General features: G+C 30.9%; 1 protein-coding gene across 10 annotated transcripts in view; it reads left to right on the top strand.

The window, feature by feature from the left end:
- Positions 1 to 24,224, top strand: part of LOC145279902 (uncharacterized) — a 378,849-nt gene that overhangs the window by 188,724 nt on the left and 165,901 nt on the right. For 2 of the 10 annotated variants that reach the window (XM_080131435.1, XM_080131439.1), the window contains exon 1: positions 18,915 to 19,440. The exons of the other annotated variants lie outside the window; for them this stretch is intronic. In XM_080131435.1, the coding sequence (XP_079987561.1) occupies positions 19,372 to 19,440 (69 nt within the window). In that variant the 5' untranslated portion in view covers positions 18,915 to 19,371. Of the gene's footprint in view, positions 1 to 18,914; positions 19,441 to 24,224 lie in introns of those variants that run through there. 10 annotated transcript variants of the gene reach the window in all.

Raw genomic sequence — 24,224 nt, forward strand, 5'->3', positions numbered from 1 at the left:
CGATTTTTATATTAAGTCCATAATTTTTAAATAATTTATGTAAGGATTTAATTGCTTTTTCGTAATGCTTATTTGTGGAGTTTGTTACGGAAATTGCATCATCTCTGTATATCCCCCCTCCCCAATTTGAATTGTTCATGGTGTATATTATGGATTTCATCTAAAAGGAAAAGTCCACCAGATCCGTGACCTGAGCTGAGTCTGTTGAGCCCATTAAAACGTTAAAATGGTCAGTTGTCAAAGGTTATTAAAGATTTTCTCACTAACAATATTATCAATCATCTTACTCAATATTAAAATAGCTTTAGGATATGAATGCCTATCGAGCTTATTATACATCTACATTACAACGAGCAATGTTTTCTTTTCTTTTATTTTTATTGTATTAATGAATTTACTAATATATTAAAATATACTGCTCTTTAGACTGTTGTTTTAATCCTCTTTATATATATATATATATATATATATATAGTCATCCACATACAGTACTGTTTCGCTGTTTCACAGCTCATCAGTGCGGTTAGACAGGCAACCACCTCAAGCCAGGATTGAAACTATATATATATATATATATATATGGGGGTTGTGACGGAGAAAGAGAGAGATAATGACTAATAATATGCACTTAGCTTCAATACTTTACTACACAGTTTCACGGTTGTATCAGATCATCCAATGTAAACAAGTTTTGTTGAGCTTTCCTCATAAATAATCAATTTCTACTCAATTTACATTATTAACGATTACTACACTACCACCTAACATTAACCCTTATCCTCGAGTGACCTTTGGGTTTTGATAAGTGGTGATTCCTAAGTAAAAAATAAAAGTGAAGCGTCATGTGTGGTATAAGACAAGATGGTTCATACTGACGGACATTACAGTTAACTAGACATGTTCATTAATTTTTTTGTTTTGTAAATTTATTTACATTTTTTAATGTTAGTGTTTTCTATTTTATTACTAACTGTAAGTTACTTTTTATTCTATAATTCTTATTCAATTTTGTTTTATTAGTTGTTAATTATTTGTATGCTAAAAGGACGAATTATGTTGTTGTTGTTGTTGTTGTTGTTGTTGTTGTTGTTGTTGTTAATTTGGACGAATTTCTTTTACTTTATTTTATAGAAACAAAGTTTTTGTTTATGTTTTTGCATTTACCTATAAATTTTTCTTTTTCAATAAATTGATTTGGGTTTTGAAGTTTATAAAAATAATCATTAGATTTTTAAAAAAATTATCTTGACTTTTTTCTTATTAATTTCGAATAGTAAAATGTCCATTATCAGAGAAAGTGTTTAAAAAAATAGTTTTACCTTTATATTGTTAATTGTAATTAAAAATGTCCTTGCCTATTGTTGTTAAATATTTTCATTTTCTCATAGAAATTGTCTTGACTATTTCATTTTAAAAATGAAATCGAAACTATATATGATTAAGCATCTTGATAAATATATGTAGACGATTTCTTTAAGAATTTAAAATCGCTTAATAACTCAGACTTGTAATGAAAGTCTGCAGTACATAATTTTGAAACACGCGGATGGGGTGGGCGCTGAAAGGGATCATTTTAGCAGGATTATGGTGGTTTCCTTAGTTTTATTTTTTTTGTTTCATTTACTCAAAATGTTAATGGGGAAAATGATATCCAGTGCATGTGCACTAATTTTATTCCAACTTAAATTCCATCAATCGTCCATTCTTTTGGAAATAAATCACCACGATATTAAACATTAAAAACTTCTTACCTAACATATGAAGTTATTTTGTTGGATTCTTATATAATGTTTTTTAAATGCTTAGTCAGACAATTCGAATATGGAACATTTTAAGTAATTACCAAAATTAAAATTCAGCAAAAGAAATAACTAATAATAATAATTAAAGTTTTCTCCCTCACAACTCAAATGTCATTTCTTTTTCAGCATAAGTTTTTAAAATATACAACAAAAAAAATCTAACATTCCAGGCAATGCATGTTAGATATAGCTAGTAAAATATATGTTTATTCCAGAAATGATAAAATTGGTAAAAATATCATGACTCCCTAGCATCACTACTTTTAAAATGATATTTTGTCTGATAATTTAGATAATTTTGTATAAATTGAGATTTTGTCCGTCTGTCCATCTTCTTTTTAAGAAGTAATAAATACATTATGGAATTTGTCTCATTTTGAAATGTCAGACATTTTAACAACTTTTAAAAATGGAAAAACTTCTTGCATTAACAATAAATTCCCAACAAATAAAGCAGATGACATGACTGGAAATTAAATCTAAAACTTTGAGATCTTTAGTCTAACGTTCTACCAACTCAACTATTTGGATTGTCTTATAGAGCTTAAAACATTGGAAGCTGTGACCAATATCATTATTGACCAATGGTTGAGAACTTATTCGACAGCTTAATGTTTCAAGAGTGACTTTATCTCAAAGCAATAGACTTTATAAAGAAAATGGAAATCAAGTACCATACCAGACTGGAATATACTGGGGCCAGATGTGAATTTGAAAGTTTCCATTTCAGTGAAAGCTAGAGAAAGTACAAATACTAAACCATGTAAAACTATATATAAGTTCATATCCAACAAATTCCAGTTTCTCTAGGCAATGTTTTTTCAGTACAAACTAAAACCTAATAGATTGACAAAAAACTTTTATTCTAAACAGAACTATAGAGATCGTGTCTGTTTGTCAGTCCGTCAGTCAATTAAAAAAACTTTTTTAAACATAGATTTTATAGAGATCGTGTCTGCTTGTCCACCAATCAGAATTTTTCTTAAAACGTAATAAATACATTGTGGAATTTGTCTCATTTTGAAATGTTAACGATTTTAACTTTTAGAAATGAAAAAACTTATTGCATTAATAATAAATTCCCAACAAATAAAGCCGTGTACATGACTGGAAATCAAAGCCAAAACTTTAGTATCTTCAGTCCGATGTTCTACCACCTGAGTTTTCTTATAAATAGAGTTTAAAACATTACCATAAAATAATCATAGATAGCGTGACGTCATAGATGTATGATTTATGTCATGATTTAAAATATGACACCAAACATAAGCAACAATAAAAAATAAATTAATTAATGGATAAACATTATCAGTATCGTTTAAAATTATTTTAATAGTCCAAATCAATTTATTGTTTTTAATTACCCATCAGCATTAAAAATAATTTAATATTTACTATCATTTGAGCTGATACGGCTCATAATTCTAATTTAATAAAAGCAGAAATATAATCAAATCGCACAAAGAATAAGAGATTTTAAAAATTGGTTCCAATGTCTAGAAAATAACGTTTTTACAAATCTTAATCATATTGTAATTGTGAGTCGAATAAAGTTTTTGTTATTTAATTTAGTGTACTTAAATTCCATTTTGCTTTGAATACAGTCATTCATACTTCCAACCGACAATAAACAATTGGTCACAATAGACAAATCGTATGCAGCTATCTCTCCAATATTATGATAGAATGCCTCTGCTACTATAAACTAAATATGTACAAAAGCAACAAAATAGTTGGGTTAGTCTTCATCTAATCTATGAGGATCACTGTAGTGTTTGTCTATATCCTAACCTCCCACAATGTACTGAGAATTAAAAATAAAGAAAAAAAACGGAACAATCTGTGCAGTGTTCAAATAATCAGCTTTGGTAAACTGAAAACTGGTGCCAAAAAGATCTAAATCATAGGCTTAGCAATTGTAAACCACTGATTTACGTACGATACATGATTTCCTGGCAGTCACAAGCCCTTTTTGTTGGTAATGTTTTTAAATTTTGAAAAGTGCTTCTATTAAAACACTTATAGCTAATGAGAAATGTGTTTCAAAATGGATCATGTGACAACCTTATATTATAAACTACTGTTCTGAATTAAAAGTTTTGCAATATTTGCCTAGATTGCCTAGTTTGCAGCGCACATATATATAATGGAAGTAATCTAAGTCATGGAAGGTACTACGTTTAGTAGTATTGCGTGGTGATTGGTGCATAAACATGTTGTGTATTGCTTAATGTCATGCGTAATTTGAAAGTTGCAACATTGTCTAATTCTGAAACTTATTCTTTACAAATTTTTATTTTATTTTAAACTTTACTTATTACATGATGAAAAATTAGAAGTGTCACCATATTGTTTGGATCTGCGGCAAAATATGGCAGCACAGAACACTCACTATATTTGTATTGGCACAAGCATGAAATGTCGACAAAGCACTCAAAATGTCAAAATAGTCTTATCTATGTTATATTATTAAGTTTTGTAATATGTGTATGGATGCTAGTTTATTATTACATGACCAACGCAGTTCCAGCCGTGAAAGGTACCTGCTGTGCACTAGTATCATTGTTGATGCTCTGACATGCTGTGAATTGCTTAATCTTGTATGTTATTTCAAAGTCGCACAGATAAACATATAAGTAGATATACCACGATATAGCACCCATGGCGTGGCAGCTCTTTTGAGCCACAATTCGTTGTACTGTTTGATAATACCTCTCTATAATGCCATTTTCAGATTGTCAGTACATGCAGCACAGTTATATTCAGATGCTTTGCTAACTATACAAGGCTGTGGCATCGTAAGCCAAGAATTTTTAAAAATCAGTTCATACAGAAAAACGTAAAAAAGATATATTCTTTCTCTTGATCAAAAATATGCAATAATATAATCCAAAGAAAGAGACAAGCAACTGAACAAGAAATATTAATATATATTAAGTATATATCCAAATGTAGGCATGAAAATAAGTATATTCTCAATTAGCTTAAGGATTCTATATTTTGTAATTTTCTAAACCAGATTAGCAGTAAAATAATTTGAGTCAGAAATGGTAACTGAGAAAACGTATTTTTGCAAGAAGATTGCAAGAGGTATGAAACATGCATACCATTTAAATACAATAAATGTGAGAAGGAGTAAATATTTGCATGTGTGATCATTTGAGGCCTGTGTATCATCTGATCTAAACAGTACAAGCTGTGGAAGATACTCACTGTGGTTTCTAGTATCATTCTAGTTGATACTGCTCTGACATGTTATGCATTGCTTAATCTTGTGTATAATTTGAAAACTGTACAGATGAGGCATATATGCCAGTCCTTAGCAGTGATGCTATACCAAAATACAGCCTCCATGACAGAGAAGCTGTTTTGTGTAGCAATCCGTAATGCATTGTTTAATCTTGTGTGTGATTTGCAAACCGAACAGATACACGTGCAACATAGTCTAATTTAAGAATTTATACTTTACAAGTTCAAACTAACCCAGCGAAGGCAACCAAAAATAGGTGGAAGAAGAAATGAAAGTTTAATAGATTACAATGCAGAAATGAGAATGTTAAGGAAGTTTTTCTCTGTTTGCAAGAACTTTGATGGTCAGGCAAGGTTAGTTAGGCCTAAAACCCTTAATCTTAAGCTCACACTTTCAAGCCATAAAAGCAAATTTGATGAGTAGCACTCGGGGAGTATCAGATGAGCTTGACATCTAACAGTCCAATGTTGCTTGGTTACCTTGACTGACAACTTTAGCCAAAGTAAATAAGTTATCAAAGTATTGTAAAACTTTTCACTCATCTATATCATTGTTTTGTTGTGTCATCATTTTGGGGATTGTGTCATACGTTATATAGCACGGGTCGTCTACTAGACAAACGGCTACAAATCCTAGGAGGTTTATCCATTTATAAATATTTGTACAATTGCTGAAACTTATGGTTTATAAAATATTAAGTTTTATTGATTGTAAAAACAGAAAATAAAGTTAAACTAAGGAAGATCCTATTGGGCAATAATAAATTATTTGCATTGTTTAAATGGTCCAACAATAAGAGTGAATGTTCTATTTATGTTATATAATGTGGTTGTCGTATATATAGCATTTGCTTCTTGAAATCAGTTGTAATAATTTAGTTTGGATACTTTTCTATCGGTTGGGTTGCTGTACATTCGTGGAAAAAAGCATGTTAATGATAATTTCAAACCAAACTACATACTTTACACTACACATTTTAGTAAGTGTATACTTTAAACTGCAATACTCTATCAACTACATGCGTTATTAGCTACCTATTTTATTAGCTACATTCTTTATTAAGTGAATACATTATTAGCTTCATACTTTAAACTACATAATTTATTAATACTTTAAACTACATAATTTATTAATACTTTAAGCTACATATTTTATTTACTATATATGTTATTAATTTCACTATTAACCCATTTACTAACCTCTTCTTTCTTGCTATTATCAGAAGGACAGTAGAATTCTTAGTCCCCCTATTTATCTGAACTTTATATCATGATCTAATTCCTCTTTAAATCCCACGCCATGGAATTAAAATCAACCAATCAGCTATTCACCATTCTCAAACCATGTTAATCATCCCACATTGACATTATGTATTTCTCAAATCAGTTTCACACTCTAAAATTAGATTACACCCAAGTAATATGTAACTTTTATAGTGGAAAAACAAAGTATATTGAAAGGAATACTTAGAAAAGGTCAGCTAGAAGTGCCTCTCAATTACAGTTGATGCCTCATACAAGTTTGGTCAAGTGACCCCTGATTGTTTGCTCAGAGTTTGACCCATATATTTTCTTTCTTTTCTAATTTACTCTTCATCTCGACATACTTTTAAAACTGTAGAGTTTTTCTCTTCGGTCATAAAATATATCTTCTACTCAATGCTACAATGTAAATGTCTATAGTCATTCACAGTATGATTCTTATTCAGCATTTTTGCTAATGTTATGATAGTTTCATTTGTTAGTAGTAAGATATATTTTATTTAGTCATTAAAGAATTGTCATGTAAATAAGTAATTAGTTTCTTTGAATTGTTTTAAAAATATTTAATTTAATATAAGTCTATCAATGAGTTTACAATCTAAAGATTAAGAAAATATTTTTTTAAATAAAGGTATGTTTACAATTAGGCAATTTATCGCATTAATAGTGAAATTAATATTCACACTAGTTTTCTAATATATTGATGATGCTTATGCAATCAAGGTTGGAAGATTAAAAAATTTACATACTGTTTTGCAAAAGGGCATCTCATTAATTAACTATTTTTTTTCCAATTCAATGATTTGTTTACATTTTAATATGATAAAGTTCTATTTATGAATATTTTTATATCATGAATAAAAACTTATGGTTTGTAATCAAATGAGTTTTTCTACTTATTTCCAGTCAATTTACTTTTGGGGTTGCAATATTTGGTTTCCCTCAATTTTCTGAAGAAACAAGGGGACATGGTGAAAGTATTTAAGGAGATAACATTACCATAATCAGGAATAATAAAGTCATGACTAGGGCTATGACAACAGCATATCCTTTTCATTGTTTTTACTCTCGAGTATATATCCAACACAGTTAATCAACCGAGAACCACATCACCAAAGCATATAAGATATCAACGGATACATATTTGAGAGTCAAAACAATAAAAAGAATATGTTGTTGTCCTAGCCCTACTCATGACTGAGACTAAAAAGCCCTTTAGTAATTGTGTGTAGACCATATTATAAGACTACGTAATAAAACATGTATCGACTATTGTGCTATACAAATAAGGTGGACAAATAATCAATTAAATATGTCCTGTAAACATATGTAATTGATTATGTAAAAACTCTTATAGATAGGAAAACGTACACTATTTTTTATTAAGAACGTAAACAAAGATGTGAAAGTTATTATTCCATGTTTAAAAAGTTCTGAAGTATAGTGTTATTCAAAAGCTATGGAAGTAAAGTATATTTTTGTAAAAAAAGGAAAAATTACCAAATTGCTATTGATGACAAACTAAAATCCGATGAGATACTTTTATAATCGAAAATTAAAATTTATTAATTTTATATTATTGAAAAAGACGCATCATTCTTAATTGTAGTTAAAATAAAGTACACCTTTTGAAATAAAAAGTCATAATAGTCAATTCTTTGTACATATATATTTTTTTGCTCTGACAAATTGTGTATACCAATCTATATAATTTTATGGGTTTGTTGTTTTTTGTAAGTTTATAAATGTAACGTTGTACATGTTTACATGTAGAGTTCGTCAAAATGAACAGAAGAAAAGCAAAGAATTCGACTCACTCTTTTTTTTAGGGAAATAACAAACATTTATTTACAGATACTTTCCAGAATAACGCCTCGTCTCTTGTTCAAAAGTCTTCCCACACTCGAATGTGCTTAACAAGACTCTGTCGTGTAGAACAGGTGATATTCTGTCTTTGTACGACCATGTTTGGGACATGTCTTTCCCGGTCGCTCTCGACCTATGTGTGTAACATGTCTATCGCTCTTGCCTTCTCAGCTACATTTTTCTTTTTTTATAATTTTTCCCCTCTTCCTCGCCGTACGTCACCTCACACACGGCTCGGTCATTTGCATACATTGACTGTTGTTTCCGCTGCCATACACGCATCTGCACTACGTTACATAAATAGTTTCTGTAAATAAATACTTGAAATTTTGTATTATTGATGTATTGTTCTTGTCTTGATTGACATTTTCACAGCATTTCAGCTAATGTAATCTCCAACCTTCTGCAGGTCCAAAGAAATAAAAACCAAGATGAGAATAATAGTTGGAATAATCCAAATCATATAAATTATCACTTAAAAATTTTCCAAAACATAAATTCTGAAAAGTTTTAGATTTTTTTACATTCGTCATCATCATCAGATAAGCAGATTCTAAAATAAGATTTAATTTGATAAGATTGTAATTTTTGTCTGTATTTTTTCGATAAGCAGTGTATCATCATTATTCACATTATTTTTTTCAGCCGATGTGCTCGTCGACCTTCTTCATTTATTGTTCATTTATAGTAATGCTTTTGTTGCATATGTTGAGGTTTCTTACATAATTGAATCCAATGTAAAAAACATTGATGTACACAAAAAAAAATCAACAAATATCTTATTATGCTGAATAATAAACCTTTAAAAAGTCAGAACGCACAGTTGTCGAGACATAATGAAAATATACATATCAATTTCGATTAAGATGAGAAAAGGAGAAAAAAGTGGAAATAAAATAAAAAACACAAATATATTCATTTTTTCTGTTCACCACAAATAAGGCATATTGCTACTGAAGCATAAGGAGCTACTGTGATAGAAACACGATTTAGAGGATGAGGCCATCTAGCGCGTCAGTTTGGGTAAAGATGATTTCTCACATTACATTTAAGTTCCTGCATATTAGTACAATTGGTGTCACAGAACAGAAAAGGGAATTCCAAAGTCATGTTGTCCAATGAAACAAGCTATTAAAAGAGAAAATCTTTTAGCATTTAGGGACTGCTACACTGAAGAGTGGGATTTTGCTGCTAACCAGGTGTCTCAGAGATATTTACATTGAAGAGATATAAGTGCAGTAAGTTCATTGAAACACATTTAGTGGAAGTACTTGTAAAATAAGCACAGGGATGCAACATTGTGCTGATACGACTGCAACTGGAGTTTGGTAGACAGTGCAGAACCTAATATGACTAGAATGAGTTACTGAAAGGATGTGTTTCCTTAACAAAACCTGGTAAAAAAAATGGCAAATAATTGCCTAATTTGTTCAAGAAGTGTCCATCTTTGAATATATCTTGACTGTTGAAAGTCGCTCTCTTCTCTGGCTATTTCTTCTGTGTGGTATTTACAGCTCACTTGTACTTGAAATGAGCTGACCTAAAACTCAAATAGTTTTATTATCAGCCAAACGAGTATCACTCTAGATGTGCTGCTTTTATTCTCTTCCTACACGCCTTTTTTTTCTGATTAGTTACTGAACTAACAAATGACTTGGAGAAGAGCGTTGTTAATGCTGCTGTTTTGAAGCAACCAGAACAACAAATAAGAACGCTGGCTGGTGGTGGCTGACTGTGATGAGTAAAGAGGAGGTGGGGTATCCGTAGCAGCATCAGCACCAGTCTGCTACAGTTCTGGTCAGTCATCTGTTCTGGTCTAGACAGTCAATCTACTTCTGTTGTTAAAATACATCCAGGCCCACCGCATACGTCCACACAGACGGAACACATGTCTAGCCCACCAACTCATTAGATGCTTTTCCCCACTTACATTTTTCTTGGCTCCATCTATTCCTCTCTGCTTTAGTCTCAAGCATTATTCAGACAGGTGATAAATTTAGATAACCTTCAAAAACAAAATAAGGTTATTAGTGTCTGTAGTCATATATATATGTAAACTTTCCCCAAGAACATTCACTGGGAGAAAACTAAGGCAACAGGCCAGAAAGTAAAGAATGGAAGAGGAAGACAGTAAGCCTGGAGAATAAAAGCTGGAATCTAACTGAGAAAAGCAAGAAAATAAGAAAACTTAGGAGTGATAGTGAATGTAATCCAATACTTTCAAATACTGAGTAAAAGGATGCCATTTAGATTGTTACTATGTACCTATGTAGACCCTATTTGCAATCATTCCCAAAAGGAGTAATGATATTTTATTTTTACTTTCTATAGCATCAGTCATCTTAACTTCCAAATTCACTGCAAATCAAGGTTAAGAGCTACTCGAGGATAAGGGCATTGCCAGCCAAGAAATGAGGAATATTATAGGAGTACTAACATTGGTTAATGGTATGAACCTTGTTTTATTACTTTTGGAGTAGTCCATGAAAGAAATTTGAATTTGAAGACAATCAAGTTGTAATTAGCAGGGAAGCAATCCCACAAAAATGTGTTTCACACATGGGAAGTTCTTACAAAGAAGCTCTCTCCATGGAAATTTCGCCTGATATTAGGCACATAAAAGTGGTCTTTTTTGTTGTGGTAAAATAATATTTGCTGCAAATATTTTATAAGGATGAGCCAAAGATTAGAGCTCAGTCGAACACCTTCTATGGATATAACAACAGAGTAGAGAAAAACTAGCATCGTTTCTTCAGCGAGAAAAATGTTGCAAGGAAGAGATCATTCCCTGCTAGACTTTGTTTGGTATTTTGTCAAGGCAAAAAAGGGTGGACTGTGCACCATCTCCGCAGATGTGGCAGTAATATGCATGCTTTGAATACGACTTCTATAGATCTTGAGTCAGGGTCATTCACCGTATCGAATCAAAGAGTTGCACATAAATCTGAATCAGATTCTGGGTCTCTTTCTTATACATTTTTTAACATATCTTGTAAACGTTTTGTTAAAGATGCTTTTTGTTATTGTTTAATAATAATAATAATAATAATAATAATAATAATAATTAATGCAGCAAGAAACACTGAAAAAATTAAAAGACAAAAAGCAGAGAAGTAAGATAAGACGAGAAACGAAAAATGGGAGGTGAAACAGCCACACAGACGGTTCGTAAAGATGAGAAAAAATGATACTCATGAAAAACTTGAACATGACTACGAAAATGGCACCTAAACAGAGAAACTGAATTCCTAATAACAGCCACACAAGATAACGTGATTAGAACCAACTACAGCAAAACGAAGATCGACAAGACACAAGCAAACAACAAATACAAACCTTGTGGACAAAGAGATGAAACCATAAACCACATAATAAACGAATACAGCAAACTAGCCTCACCCCACCCCAAAATATAAGACTAGACACAATGAAGGCAATACACTGGGAATTATACAAAACAACTGCATTTTGAACACCCCCAAAAAATGATACAAACACAAACTAGCATCAGTACTTAAAAACGGAAATCACGAAATCTTATGGAACATTGACGTACAAACAGATAAACCCATTCAAGCAAAAAGACCAGATGTCATAATAGTTAACAAGAAGAAAAAGTCCTACCAGATTGTAGATTTCACAGTTCCAGCAGACCACTGGGTGAATATCAAGGAAATGGAGAAGCAGAGCAAATACACAGAATTGGGCAGAGAGCTGAAAGGAATCTGGAAGATGAAGTCAAGCTAACATCGATAATAATAGGAGCACTAGGAACAATCCCGAAAACCTTTGAAAAATAATGGGAGAAATTGGAATCAGAGGGAAGATACAACAGATTACAATAATGAAAACAGCTAAAATATCAAGAAAAACTCTTGAGTGTAGAGTTACAAATGCTAACCGGACATATAGAAACTACAAACAATAAAACAAAAGCATAAAGAAACAACACATGGAATCAAAGAAACTGGAGCAGTATAATTGCAAGTTAATCCCCCCCTTCAAAGAAAGTATTGGTATCAACCATATAGTCGTGGAAGGTCAAGGAGAATGAAAAGACCAAGGAGAGAAAACACTAACCAGACTTCCACTGGATGAGTACAAAGAGGACTGGGACCTTGGGGAGGTTTAGTGCCACTGAAATTCTAGTGAAGACCAATAGTCGTTGCTAGCAAGAAATCAATGGTGAATATCTGCTGCAATAACACAAATTTATTTGCAAAGTTTATCAAGAGAAGAAGAGTATTAGAAATCCGGAGAGACTTGTTGTCACTCAGACTCCAGGGAACACCACAGATTGTTCTCAAAGAGAATTTTTTTATGATAGCCTGTGTGAAAACTCCGAGTGAGTAAATAATAACAGATCAATGTTTGTTTCCCTTAAGCCTTTTTTATATATTTCGACTACACTAAAATATATGTTAAATATTTGAAAAAGCAATCAATTGTAATTGTTCTAGTTCGTTGCAAATTGCAATTATTGCCCCAAGTGTCTATCGCTCTCATTGTAGCATATTTGACAGCAATACCCTTACTTCATATTCTCTCCCTTCTCTAACACCCTCTTTTAATTGTCAAAGGTAATAAAGAAATAACAGAATAAAACGATAATAGTCCATTATAAAAAACTGGAAATATCACCACATTTAACCATGATTTGGGGGGAAACAAAAACAGATATAGCGAACAGACAGAGGTTAATTTTGGATGCTGTCTTTTTTATATTTTTACATAATTTTTGATATATAACTGGTTTTGCAAACTCATTTTTTTTCTGATTCAATAGGTGACCAAATAGTCAAATTTAAGTAAAAGGTAATAACGATGAAAAGAATTGTTCATCATAAGCAAAACAGAATATCACAACATTTTAACTTAGATTGAGAGGGAGAAAGAGAGAGTTTTTTTTTTTTTTAATATTTAACAGGCTTGGACACGTTTTTTCTATCCAAACAATTTAATCTGAGCTCAATATGTGACTCAAAGCCTCACATGTTTTCTAGTTTTAAATTAAATGTCTGTTTAAGACAAATTTCATATTTTGTCCACTCGAAAAAATATACTTACTCAGAAATGGTTTATAACATTATAATGGACGAATATTATTAATATTATTGCTCTATTTTTAGTTTAAATCTAAACCATTAATTTTCAAAAGATACATCAATGGGATCTTTGATCGAAATGCAATTGTATTTATGTAACCATCCACCATATTTTGTAGTTTGTAATAGTTTTTCGTGTCTTGTGAATGTTGCTTGATATGAAAGTAATAGAGTTTTATGATAATAATGCATCTGCTGGACCACACTAAATGTTTGTAAAAAAATCAAAGAGGATGGAAGGACTGAGGACAGATAGCACCAACCAAACCTTTAGAAAGTGCTGGAACATTGTTCCTCAAATTCCAGAGAAAATCCATGGTCACTGTTAGCAAGAAATCAATGATCAAGAAATGCTGAGATAAGCAAAATGATTTGCAATGGTTATCAAAAGAGGCAGAGAGGGATGGAAATTAGAGGAAACTTGTCACTCAGACTCCAGGGATCATCACTTGTGAGCAATCACTGATAACAGTTGGTGTGAAAACTCCTACTGAATTAATTTATTACTAATGGAAATTTGTTGTCATGAGAGAACCCTCCACCCTCCCATATATTATCTTTATCTTCTCCTGTTTCTCGTTTTCATATTATCTGTTCTTATACCAACCTCCTAGCAAGTGCCCTCTCCTTTTTAGCAGTTTACAAGCAATAATAATAATAATAATAATAATAATAATAATAATAATAATAATAAAAATAGAAAAGTCCTACTCGTCTTAATGTACTTTTCAGTTGTTTCATGTTTACACAATCCTTAAAGGTTTGATTAAATAGTTTTAAATAAATTCCTTTTCTTTAACCAATTAAATGTAAGCTTAAGTCATTTTTTATTTTTTTAACCAATTAATAAACATTAGTTATATTTGTTTTTGATGAAGAAAGCAAAGTAGAAACGAATTCCTGCAAGAACTGGTAACTTTTATTCAATAATTTAATTCAATGTAAAAAATATTTATTTTTCTACAATTAATTTACAGATTTCGCTCTTTGCAATATACAGGATTAAAAAAGAAATATTTTGCCATTTAATGTTATTATTAGTATTTTTTTCTTTTTGTTTCCATATATATTTTGACATGAAATTATTAGCATACTGGAATAATATTCAGCCTAGTAAAGGCAAAATAAATCCTCAATTTGATGGCGAATTATATGGGTTCAAAAAAAAAGGGCATTTAAATACTTATTCCAGTAAGGGCAGGTGAAGAGCTCTGTAGCCTTGGAGGGCAATCACCTGGAGATGGTGTTTCGATAAAAAACACTGGTCCTCATTACCACACTGAGTTGAAGGCAGGAAGGACATCTGGCCTAGAAAAACATTAGATCAATTAAGGAAAAGACTTCTAAAAAATTTAACCAGAGATAAGTTTGGAATTCAATTTTTAAAAGCTGCCCAATACATGCCAGCATGTACGAATATGATGTTGATGATTCAAAAGAGTTTTGCGTTCTGCACTTTTATGTCCTCTTACAAAGATTGAAATCAAAATATAATGATATGAAGCTTTATGTCTAGAATCTTATTCTAATTTTTATCAAAACCCATTATATGATTTCGATTCTGGAAAATGTATAAAGTTTAAAACTAAAGCTTAAGGAGTCTAAAGAAGAAATTAAAATCCAGAAAATCTTGCTTACTTGATGTATAATGACTATGGATCAAATTCAAAGCAAATCTGATATATTTTATTTTCAAGTGAGAAGTTGTATCAATATTATGTCACCTAAAACTCCCTTAAGATATTCAAAAGAAACTGAAATTGGAAGAATATTTATTAATTGATGTCTTTTATTAGAATTTTATAAAAATCAGAAGTATCTGAATTTTCTCAACATGCTTCTAACCATTCTAATTCCCTTTGCATGAAATTAAACTAAATATAGCCCAAATTTTGACCCCCTTACGCATAGCAGCTGTGTTCCAAAATTGATAATGATCGATTAATTAGTTTAGAAGTGAATCCTGCACATACTAATGTATAAACATACCTAACTTTATATAGATAGAGATTGTATTTTGTCAAATTAAAATTTCTATAAAAGTAATTTAGTTAAATCCTGTATAATTGTTTGTTACTGTATCATTGGAAATTGTAATCGTAGCTTCTACTATTATATTGCTAATTATACTTATGTTATTTTCCTATGAGTAATTTATTTTACTTATCCAGTTACATAGTTTACGTGGGAACATAATTTAGCTGTGTTTGCTGAGATGTAAACTGCCTTCATTTCCGAAACAAAACATTTCAGAGAAAAAGTAAATCATTTATTTGGAAATGGCAAGAAAAGTAGAAATAAGTTAACATTTGTGTACATGTAAATAAATGTGTACATTTGTGTATATGTAAAATACTTTAAAACCGAAAAACTATCAACCTTCTTATAGAGTTTACAATAAACTAATGCAGAAAAGGGAGGTAATTGTAATGAGATTATGATAAAAAATAAAAAATTATTATGTATCTGTACACAAAAATTCATTGTTGAATCATGCAACGCCATATATTATTTGATTCACCGTTTAACATAACGGACATTTTAATATATAATTATTTATCATTATTATTAAATATCTAGAATTTAATATTTACAAAATAGCAGTCCTTTTTTTAATTTGTATTACTCACCATTAGTTAAATAAAAGAGTATTAAACGTCATTGAAATAAAATAAAAAATTGTTAAATTTGGAGTTTATATGCTGATATTTTATAATACAACTGTTTTATCCTAATTTTTGTTAATAAAATGTATTTCTTAAGGGATATCGGTATTCTTCAATATATAAATATTTTAAAAGGCAATTTTAATTTAATAGAAAAATAATACTTTATAATGTTAAATGATTCTATACAACATTAGAAAGCAAAATAGTGAAAATATTTTGCTTTATAATCCTGTAATATTTATTGTATAAAATATGCTCATGTATATTTATTTGATATTATAAAAGTGTAGCAATGCCTTTATTAAATAAAAAAGATGTCACTTAAAATATGTATTTGAGATTTTTTTTATTGCTTTACTGTTTTACAAAAACGAAAATTTGAGTTAATAACAAAGATTGAAAAGGGGGAAGCAAATCAATTTTGTGGCTACACAAGAAATGCAATGGAATTACAGATACGTTAAAAGATGATAACCAGCTTGTGTGCAACAAGTCTAAAACAATACAGACTGATGAGAACTCAGATGTTGAAAAAATATATTTGGATGGTAAATCAATTAAGGTTACTCAGATCTGTTTCCTTGGTGATATCATTGGAGCACTGGGTGGAGAAGGTACTAGTGTGATTGCAAGAATTAGGAGTGGATGGGGTAAGTTCAACGAACATACATTACTAACCAGCAGAGAATTACTACTGTTGACCAAGGGAAGTGTTTATTAGGCATGTGTATGCATAGAAGTAAAACCTCACCAGAGGGTTGTAGACATGCGTTGCATGAAAATAAATGATATGAGCATCATATAATGGATATGTAATGTGAGTCTTAAAGACAAGTTAAGATCTGATAACCTCAGAGGAAGATTAAATCTGGATAGCATAGGGAGATGCGTGCAAAACAAGAAACTTTGTTGGTTTGGTCACATTGAAAAAATAGCTGAGAGTTCTGAGCCAGTAAATATTGAACAGTTGAAGTAGCTAAGCCAGTTGACAAACGAAGGCCAAGGAAAATATGAAAGGAAGTCCTGTGGATGGATTTGAGAAAAATAAATAAAGATCTGGCTAGGTTACTTTGGATGTAACAGATATTGAAGAAATTATAATAATAATAATAATAATAATAATAATAATCATGATGATGATGAAGAAGAAGAAGAAGAAGAAGAAGAAGAAGAAGAAGAAGAAGAATGTAGTCATTTTGAATATGTATGTTTATCTGTTTAATTTTCTTATTGCCATTGTTTGTGTCAATTTCTTTTTGGAATGATTTACTCACAAGAGGGACCACGTGAAGGTTGGCAAGATCCATAGTGAAAATGATGTTATGGACTGAACAGAACTTGAACAGAGTATTCCGAGTCATCAGTCCATGCCACTATCCACATCTACAGAACCATCTCCCACTGAATTTTATCCAATCCTATTTTTTTCCATTGTCAATATTCAACAACAATTTTTCACAAAAATTTTTAACAATTAACTGTGATATGCACAAAAACGCACAAAATAAATATTTATCTGCATATTTATATAATTCTGAGAAAAGTATGGTGCCCTCCATATCTCGGTGTAGTTGCCAACGATATATATATATATATATATATATATATATATATATATATATATATATATATATATATATATATATTTTAACATATTTAACATACATCAAGTTTCATAAATAAAAGAGTTGGTATAAATAAAGGGTGAAATATAATTGAATAAGCATATTTTTTCCATGTATATATATATATATATATATATATATATATATATATATATATATATATATATATATATATATATATATATATATATATATTCCAGATAGAAAACTATTCAAAAGATGAGATCAATAATAGTAGAAACGGTCTTCACATCATACCAAGATAGGAGTATATTTACATGAAGACAATAATTTTATATATATATATATATATATATATATATATATATGCAATAACATGCTGAAACATGCGCGCACACACACATATACATGCAACACTTTTGCTAAAACATGCACATTATATATATAAACATATAATACCTCTCTCCAATTACTGTCTCCTTATGACATCGACTAATAAATCTATGTATACCAGCATATGACTTTGTCTTGGCTATTATATGTAAACTCCACCATACCTGCTGAGTTTTACACATCAAGATGTGTAGGTCTAATCTTAATATATACTTCTTTAACCTCCTTCTAATATAGAAACACTATTGCTAAAGCACAGTACCTGCCATGATTTTGCTTATTCTCAATATTCGATGACTTTGGATTGATTTGCTGCTTTAATCACGCAATCAAAAATATGCTTTTAATTTTCTTTATGCTTGTTACAATTTTTTTTTTTTACCTCAGAAAAGGAAACATCTTCCTAGACTTTATTGTATCTATTATATTTTTTGTTTTTTAAACTTTAAACAAAACATTAATTTACTGATTAACTCAGAAAACAACACCCCCAATAAAACGGTTTACATAATACAAAATAATACTTATCAAATGAAAGCTTTATATATACACAGACCTTTTATTAATCATTTAAAGTCATTCTATAATTAATCAATTATTTAAAGTCATTCTATAAATTTGTTTTGCCATTTAAAGTCATTCTATAAATTTGTTTTGCCATTTAAAGTCATTCTATAAATTTGTTTTGCTAAAGAGGCTGATATGTCATAAAATGAATTAAAAAACCATAAAATTATACAAATTTTCATTTAAATGATATTTTTTTCAACATGATTCTTTTAGTTATGAATCATCGAAGATATTTTAAAAGTTTATCGTGACCAGAAAAGCGAACTTAAAATATAATTAGGAGAAAGAAAAACCAGAAATATAATTTGGGAGTGGAATTTTAGGTTAGAGTGAAGAATGCGTAGTGGAACACCCACGTGTTTGACAATACATGTCACCGAAATCTTTTCCAGCCTCCCACTTCCTTCCGTTGTCCTCTTTTGAAGTAAACATTCTGGCACAAAGAATATTCACAGAATTCGTTTTGCTGTGTAAGGAATTAAAAGACTCGAGAGAAAAGGCTACAGGATTAATGCATAAGAGGACTGAACTAATAAAGAAAAATAAATTGGAATCCTGTTGGAATTACTACCAAACTTAGTACGAAGCTACAGTCACATATGTTAACCATATGTGGACCCACTCTGTCAACTTCCTTATTTTCACTTAGACTTTTATAATGTCTTGGAGTTTAATGCTCATCATTTATTCTCTTTCTTTCTTTCTCTTTCGTCAGAACAATTTATATAACATTTTGTTTTTACGGAGACTCAAAATGTTTGGAAACTTTTACTTGTTTGCTTCGGGTTTTACTCAGAGAAATGTTACTTAAAAAACATTGGTACTTCCATAATAATAAATTTATATGCACGGATAAGACATTTTAAATATGGAAAAGATATTCTTGACTTACAATTCATCCGGATGTATTGATGGCTTTAGAATTACATTAAATAAGGTAAGATTTCATGTGAATTCTTCCATTGGTTTTATAAGATTAAGATAAACTCAGGCTTATAAGGTTTGACAGCCTGTTGATTTAAGGATATGTACTTCCTTGTTCATACGACAATCACAAGAACATGTTTAAAAGTTTTGAAAAGAATTATTTGGCTTTTCAGTTTTCACATTTTTTTTATTTTGTATCAAAATATATTTACGGCCAGTAAGCTATACAGAAACTTTCATGTTTCCTTGAGAAATAAGGCATAAATGTTTCTATATAGCTTACTTGCCATAAATATATTTTCATCCCACTATTAAACTCTACATATTAATTGTTGAAGTAATACTGTAAATATATATTACGTTATAATATTATATATTTATATATCTATGAAATTATATACTTAATTTTATTGCTTAAAAATATTGCATACGTTTCCATATCTGTTTGCCTGAACGTTTCTGTTTTGTTTTTTAATCATTGTTTTGATAATTTAAATAAATATTTTCTAGAAGTCTTGTTCTTGTGTGTGTGTGTGTGTGTGTGTGTGTGTGTGTGTGTGTGTGTGTGTGTGTGTGTGTGTGTGTGTGTGTGTGTGTGTGTTTACCACAGTTGTATTATTTATATATCTATAATTATATTGTAATCCAAATATAATTATTGTAAATCTTAATTCCTCCACCCCTACATTTGAATTAAGATTTTGACTGTGTTAATGTAAAACTGATAATTTATTGTAGAAGATTAATGTCCGTTTAAAAATGAATTGATTTTAATATTAATCTACATACACAATTTTAAATGGACTAATTTTTTTTTTACATTACAAAAGAATGTTATTTTCGCTGGCTCTACGAGTACCTCTTCATCGCTACTATTCAAGGAAACGCCTTGCACCTGCTCTCGAGCTGCCAAGCTAAGAGTACGGCCAATGAAATTTCCTGCTGTTTCCAATATAGGCTTTTTAATCTGGTGGTTGAAAAATATTTTCATGTAAATTTAACTCATATTTTATCAAATGCTGAAGTATGTATTTACGCAAAGATTAAAAGTTTAAATATGTGTGTGCATGTGTGTGTGTGTGTGGATTTAAAATAGTAATATATAATTTTATATTAACATTAAAACAGTCGACACAAATTAATTTATGTTTATAAGCAAACACGTATTATCAGGACTATGCACTTTCATAGAAATATAAATTAATTTGTGTCGACTGTTTTAATGTTTATACGAAGTTTATTTAAAACGTTCTATCCTGTATTGGGCACTTTTGAAAAATACTGGTTCAGTTCATTTTATCAATATATTTGAACCTTTTACTTACATTATATATATATATATATATATATATATATATATATATATATATATATATATATATATATATATATATATATATATATATTATTATTATTATTAGTAGTAGTAGTAGTATTATTTAAACAAAACCAAAATGTGTCAACCAAAGAGTGGTCAATGTTAAGACAGAGCAATATAAATATGTTGGATGTGATAACTAATGGCTACACATATGCAAACATGTTTCAGTGATCACCCTTGCCAGGGAAAATCACCTCATCAGGCCAAGAATATCCACGAGAGTATCCGTAAAAAACATTACCTCTTTTTATAATTAAAACCAATAAATGGGATAATATCATTTGAAAGGTTAAGACAGGGGTAACCAGATAAGATAGGTTATCACATTATACAAATTGATGTGGGGTATAATTTTATAGTTATGCTTTTTTTTTTCAACCATATTCATTTCTATTCTGTACATTATATACATTCATCATTTAAGATTAATAATCCAATCTTTATTCATTATACTAGTTATTTTTAAAATAGATAATATACGTTTAAAACATAACATTACATTTAAAACAGGTGATTAAACGTTTAAAACTAAATAAAATAATGGGATGATAGATTAACGATTGAATAAGTAGTAAATAAAATATCAATGAAATGATAATATATATATATATATATACATATATATATATATATATATATATATATATATATATATATATATATATATATATACGGTTGTACTATTTAAAAAATGTTCTGCTGAGGTTGCTCCAGTTCTCTCCAAACTTTTCAACAAATGCCTTTACGAATCTTGCTTCCCTGACTGTTGGAAAACTGCTTCTGTGATACGAGTTTACAAGAATTCTGGTGAAAGAACTGGCCCATTAAATTATCGCCCCATTAATCTTCTCCCCCTTTTCACCAAAATATTTGAGTTCATAATTAATCAAGCTCTAGTCCACCACCTTAAGTTGCTAAACTTCTGTCCACCCATCAATATGGATTTAGGCAAGCCCGTTCTACTGCAGATATCCTAATTGTAATCTCTGAACGTATATATCATGCACTGGATAGGGGAGGGGAAGGCAGTAGCCTTAGATATATCTAAGGCTTTTGACAGGATATGGCACGATGGTTTTCTCGTAAAAATCAGATCCTATGGTGTTACTGGATGAATACTTAACATAATTAAATCCTTCTTAAGTAAGAAAAGAATCCAGGTTGTCCTTGATGGTCATACGTCTAAACTAATATAAATGCGGGTGTACCTCAGAAGTCTATCCTTGGACCTTTATTATTTCTTATGTTTAGAAATGAACTCTCTGATAAAATAGTCTCTGCGATGAGATATTTGCTGACGACACCACGGTATATAACAGGCACAAGTGGAAAATGAATGAACACATATCCAAAGCAATGGCAGAAACCCCAGAGGAAGACCTCCAGTCTGTAGTGGAATGGGGACAAAAATGGATGGTAACATTCAATGTTGACAAGACTAAGCTCTTTTCCTTTAATAATTACAAGAAACCTTACCAACCACCAATAGCTATGGCTAAAGATACATTACCTGAAAGTAGTTTGTTCAAACTCCTCGGCTTAACGTTCACAGGGAACATGAGTTGGAATAGATAGATTGAGAGCAATGCCAAGGCTGCTGCGAAGAAGGTGGGCTCTCTCTACCATGCTAGAAAGTTACGCCTGAAAGTATCTTGTACTTCTACAAGGCCACCATTCACCCATGTATGGAGTATTGTTGTCACATTTGGGCTGGTGCATCTGCTACTAGTCTCTCCCTCCTGGGCAGGGTTCAAAAAAGAGTCGCCAACCTGATAGGTTCTGAAATGTCATCTAAGCTGCAACCTCTGTCCCATCGACAAAAGGTTGCATCCCTCTGCCTATTTTACAAATATTTTAATGGTAGATGCTCCAACGAACTACAAGCCCTTATACCCCCTCGGCTAAAATACCCCCGATAAACCTGACAAGCAGCAAAGTCCAAACCATAGACAGTAGAGATCCCTAGATGTAAGAAAGCCCACTACTCTAATAGATTCTTCCTCAGAACTGCAGGACTTTGGAATTCTGTTCCGGGTTCCTGCTCCCCTAATTGTACTGACATGCAGAAGTTCAAGTGTAATGTGAACAGACATCTTGCTGCTTAACTCCCCACATAGTATCCCTGAAACTTATGGCCTTGATAGTAGCCCCCTACATCAAAGTGGAACTGTGCTTTGTTTGGGGGGAGAAATGTAATAACATATATATATATATATATATATATATATATATATATATATATATATATATATATATATATATATATATATATATATATATAAGGACTGGTTTCTTCTGTGGAAACCAACCATTTATTAAGTCGTCTGGCGATGACTTCTAGTTTTAACCGACCATTTGTTTGAAACAGTAGCATGTCCAGTGCTGCGATCATGTAAATTTGTTTATATTAATAAAATATATATCTTGCTCTTATTTTATTGAGTACACTTAATAAGCTCGTTAAATTCATTAGTTATCATTCTTGAATACTTTTGACCTGGTATATGTTATGTATTTGCTTTTGTTTTGTGATAGTTTTTTTGAATGAATTCAATTACTTATATGAAAGTGCATTTTTACCGAAATGCGAGTTGGGAATGATTTTCCCTTTTACAAATTTGGTACTCTATGGCTGACTGGGATAGCTTCCATACATTCATATCTGATTTACCTCTGCACTCCATGTTTAAAAAGGAAGTGTCCTCTATAGTATCAGATCTGACCGAATGGTTAATTGTAGGCATAGACCAATTCATTCCATCTAAAAAATTTCAACAAAAACCTAACAGCCAGCCATGGTTCTCCCCAGAATGTGCTGCTGCTATCGCGCACAGAAATCACCTTTTCCATAGCTACCAACGTAATAGATGCACTGAGACTAAAGCTGCTATCAGGTCTGCCAGCAACCACTGTAAAAGAGTAATCAAAAATGCAAGAGAGCTATATGCTCAGTCCGTTAAATCCAAGGTAGCTGATCAGCGGTTTGGATCCCACCAGTTTTGGCAAATAACAAATAGGATCCTGAACAGAAGTGTGCGTTCTATCCCAACCATTATCAATGGACCAGAGGTCATCTCGTCAGCGTCAGACAAGGCCAAACTATTTGCAAAGAACTTTGCAGCTAATTCTACCCTATGCGACGAAGGCCATCAACTCCCCATATTTCCTCCTATAACACAGAACACGCTAGGTAACATACAAATATCCGTGCATGAGGTCGCCAAGCTAATAAAGAACCTAGATTCCAGTAAAGCAACTGGCCTTGATGGCATCCCAATTATAGTGTTAAAAAAGCTTCAACCAGAACTTGCTCCCATACTTACGAAACTATTTAAGCGCTGCCTTAAGGAGAAGTGCTTTCCGACTCCCTGGAAGACCTCATCTGTTTGCCCTGTATTTAAGAATTCAGGTGA

The sequence above is a fragment of the Euprymna scolopes genome, chromosome 7, assembly GCF_053919585.1.
Source record: "Euprymna scolopes isolate OS-2025 chromosome 7, ASM5391958v1, whole genome shotgun sequence".
In the NCBI taxonomy this organism is placed as follows: Eukaryota; Metazoa; Mollusca; class Cephalopoda; order Sepiida; family Sepiolidae; genus Euprymna; species Euprymna scolopes.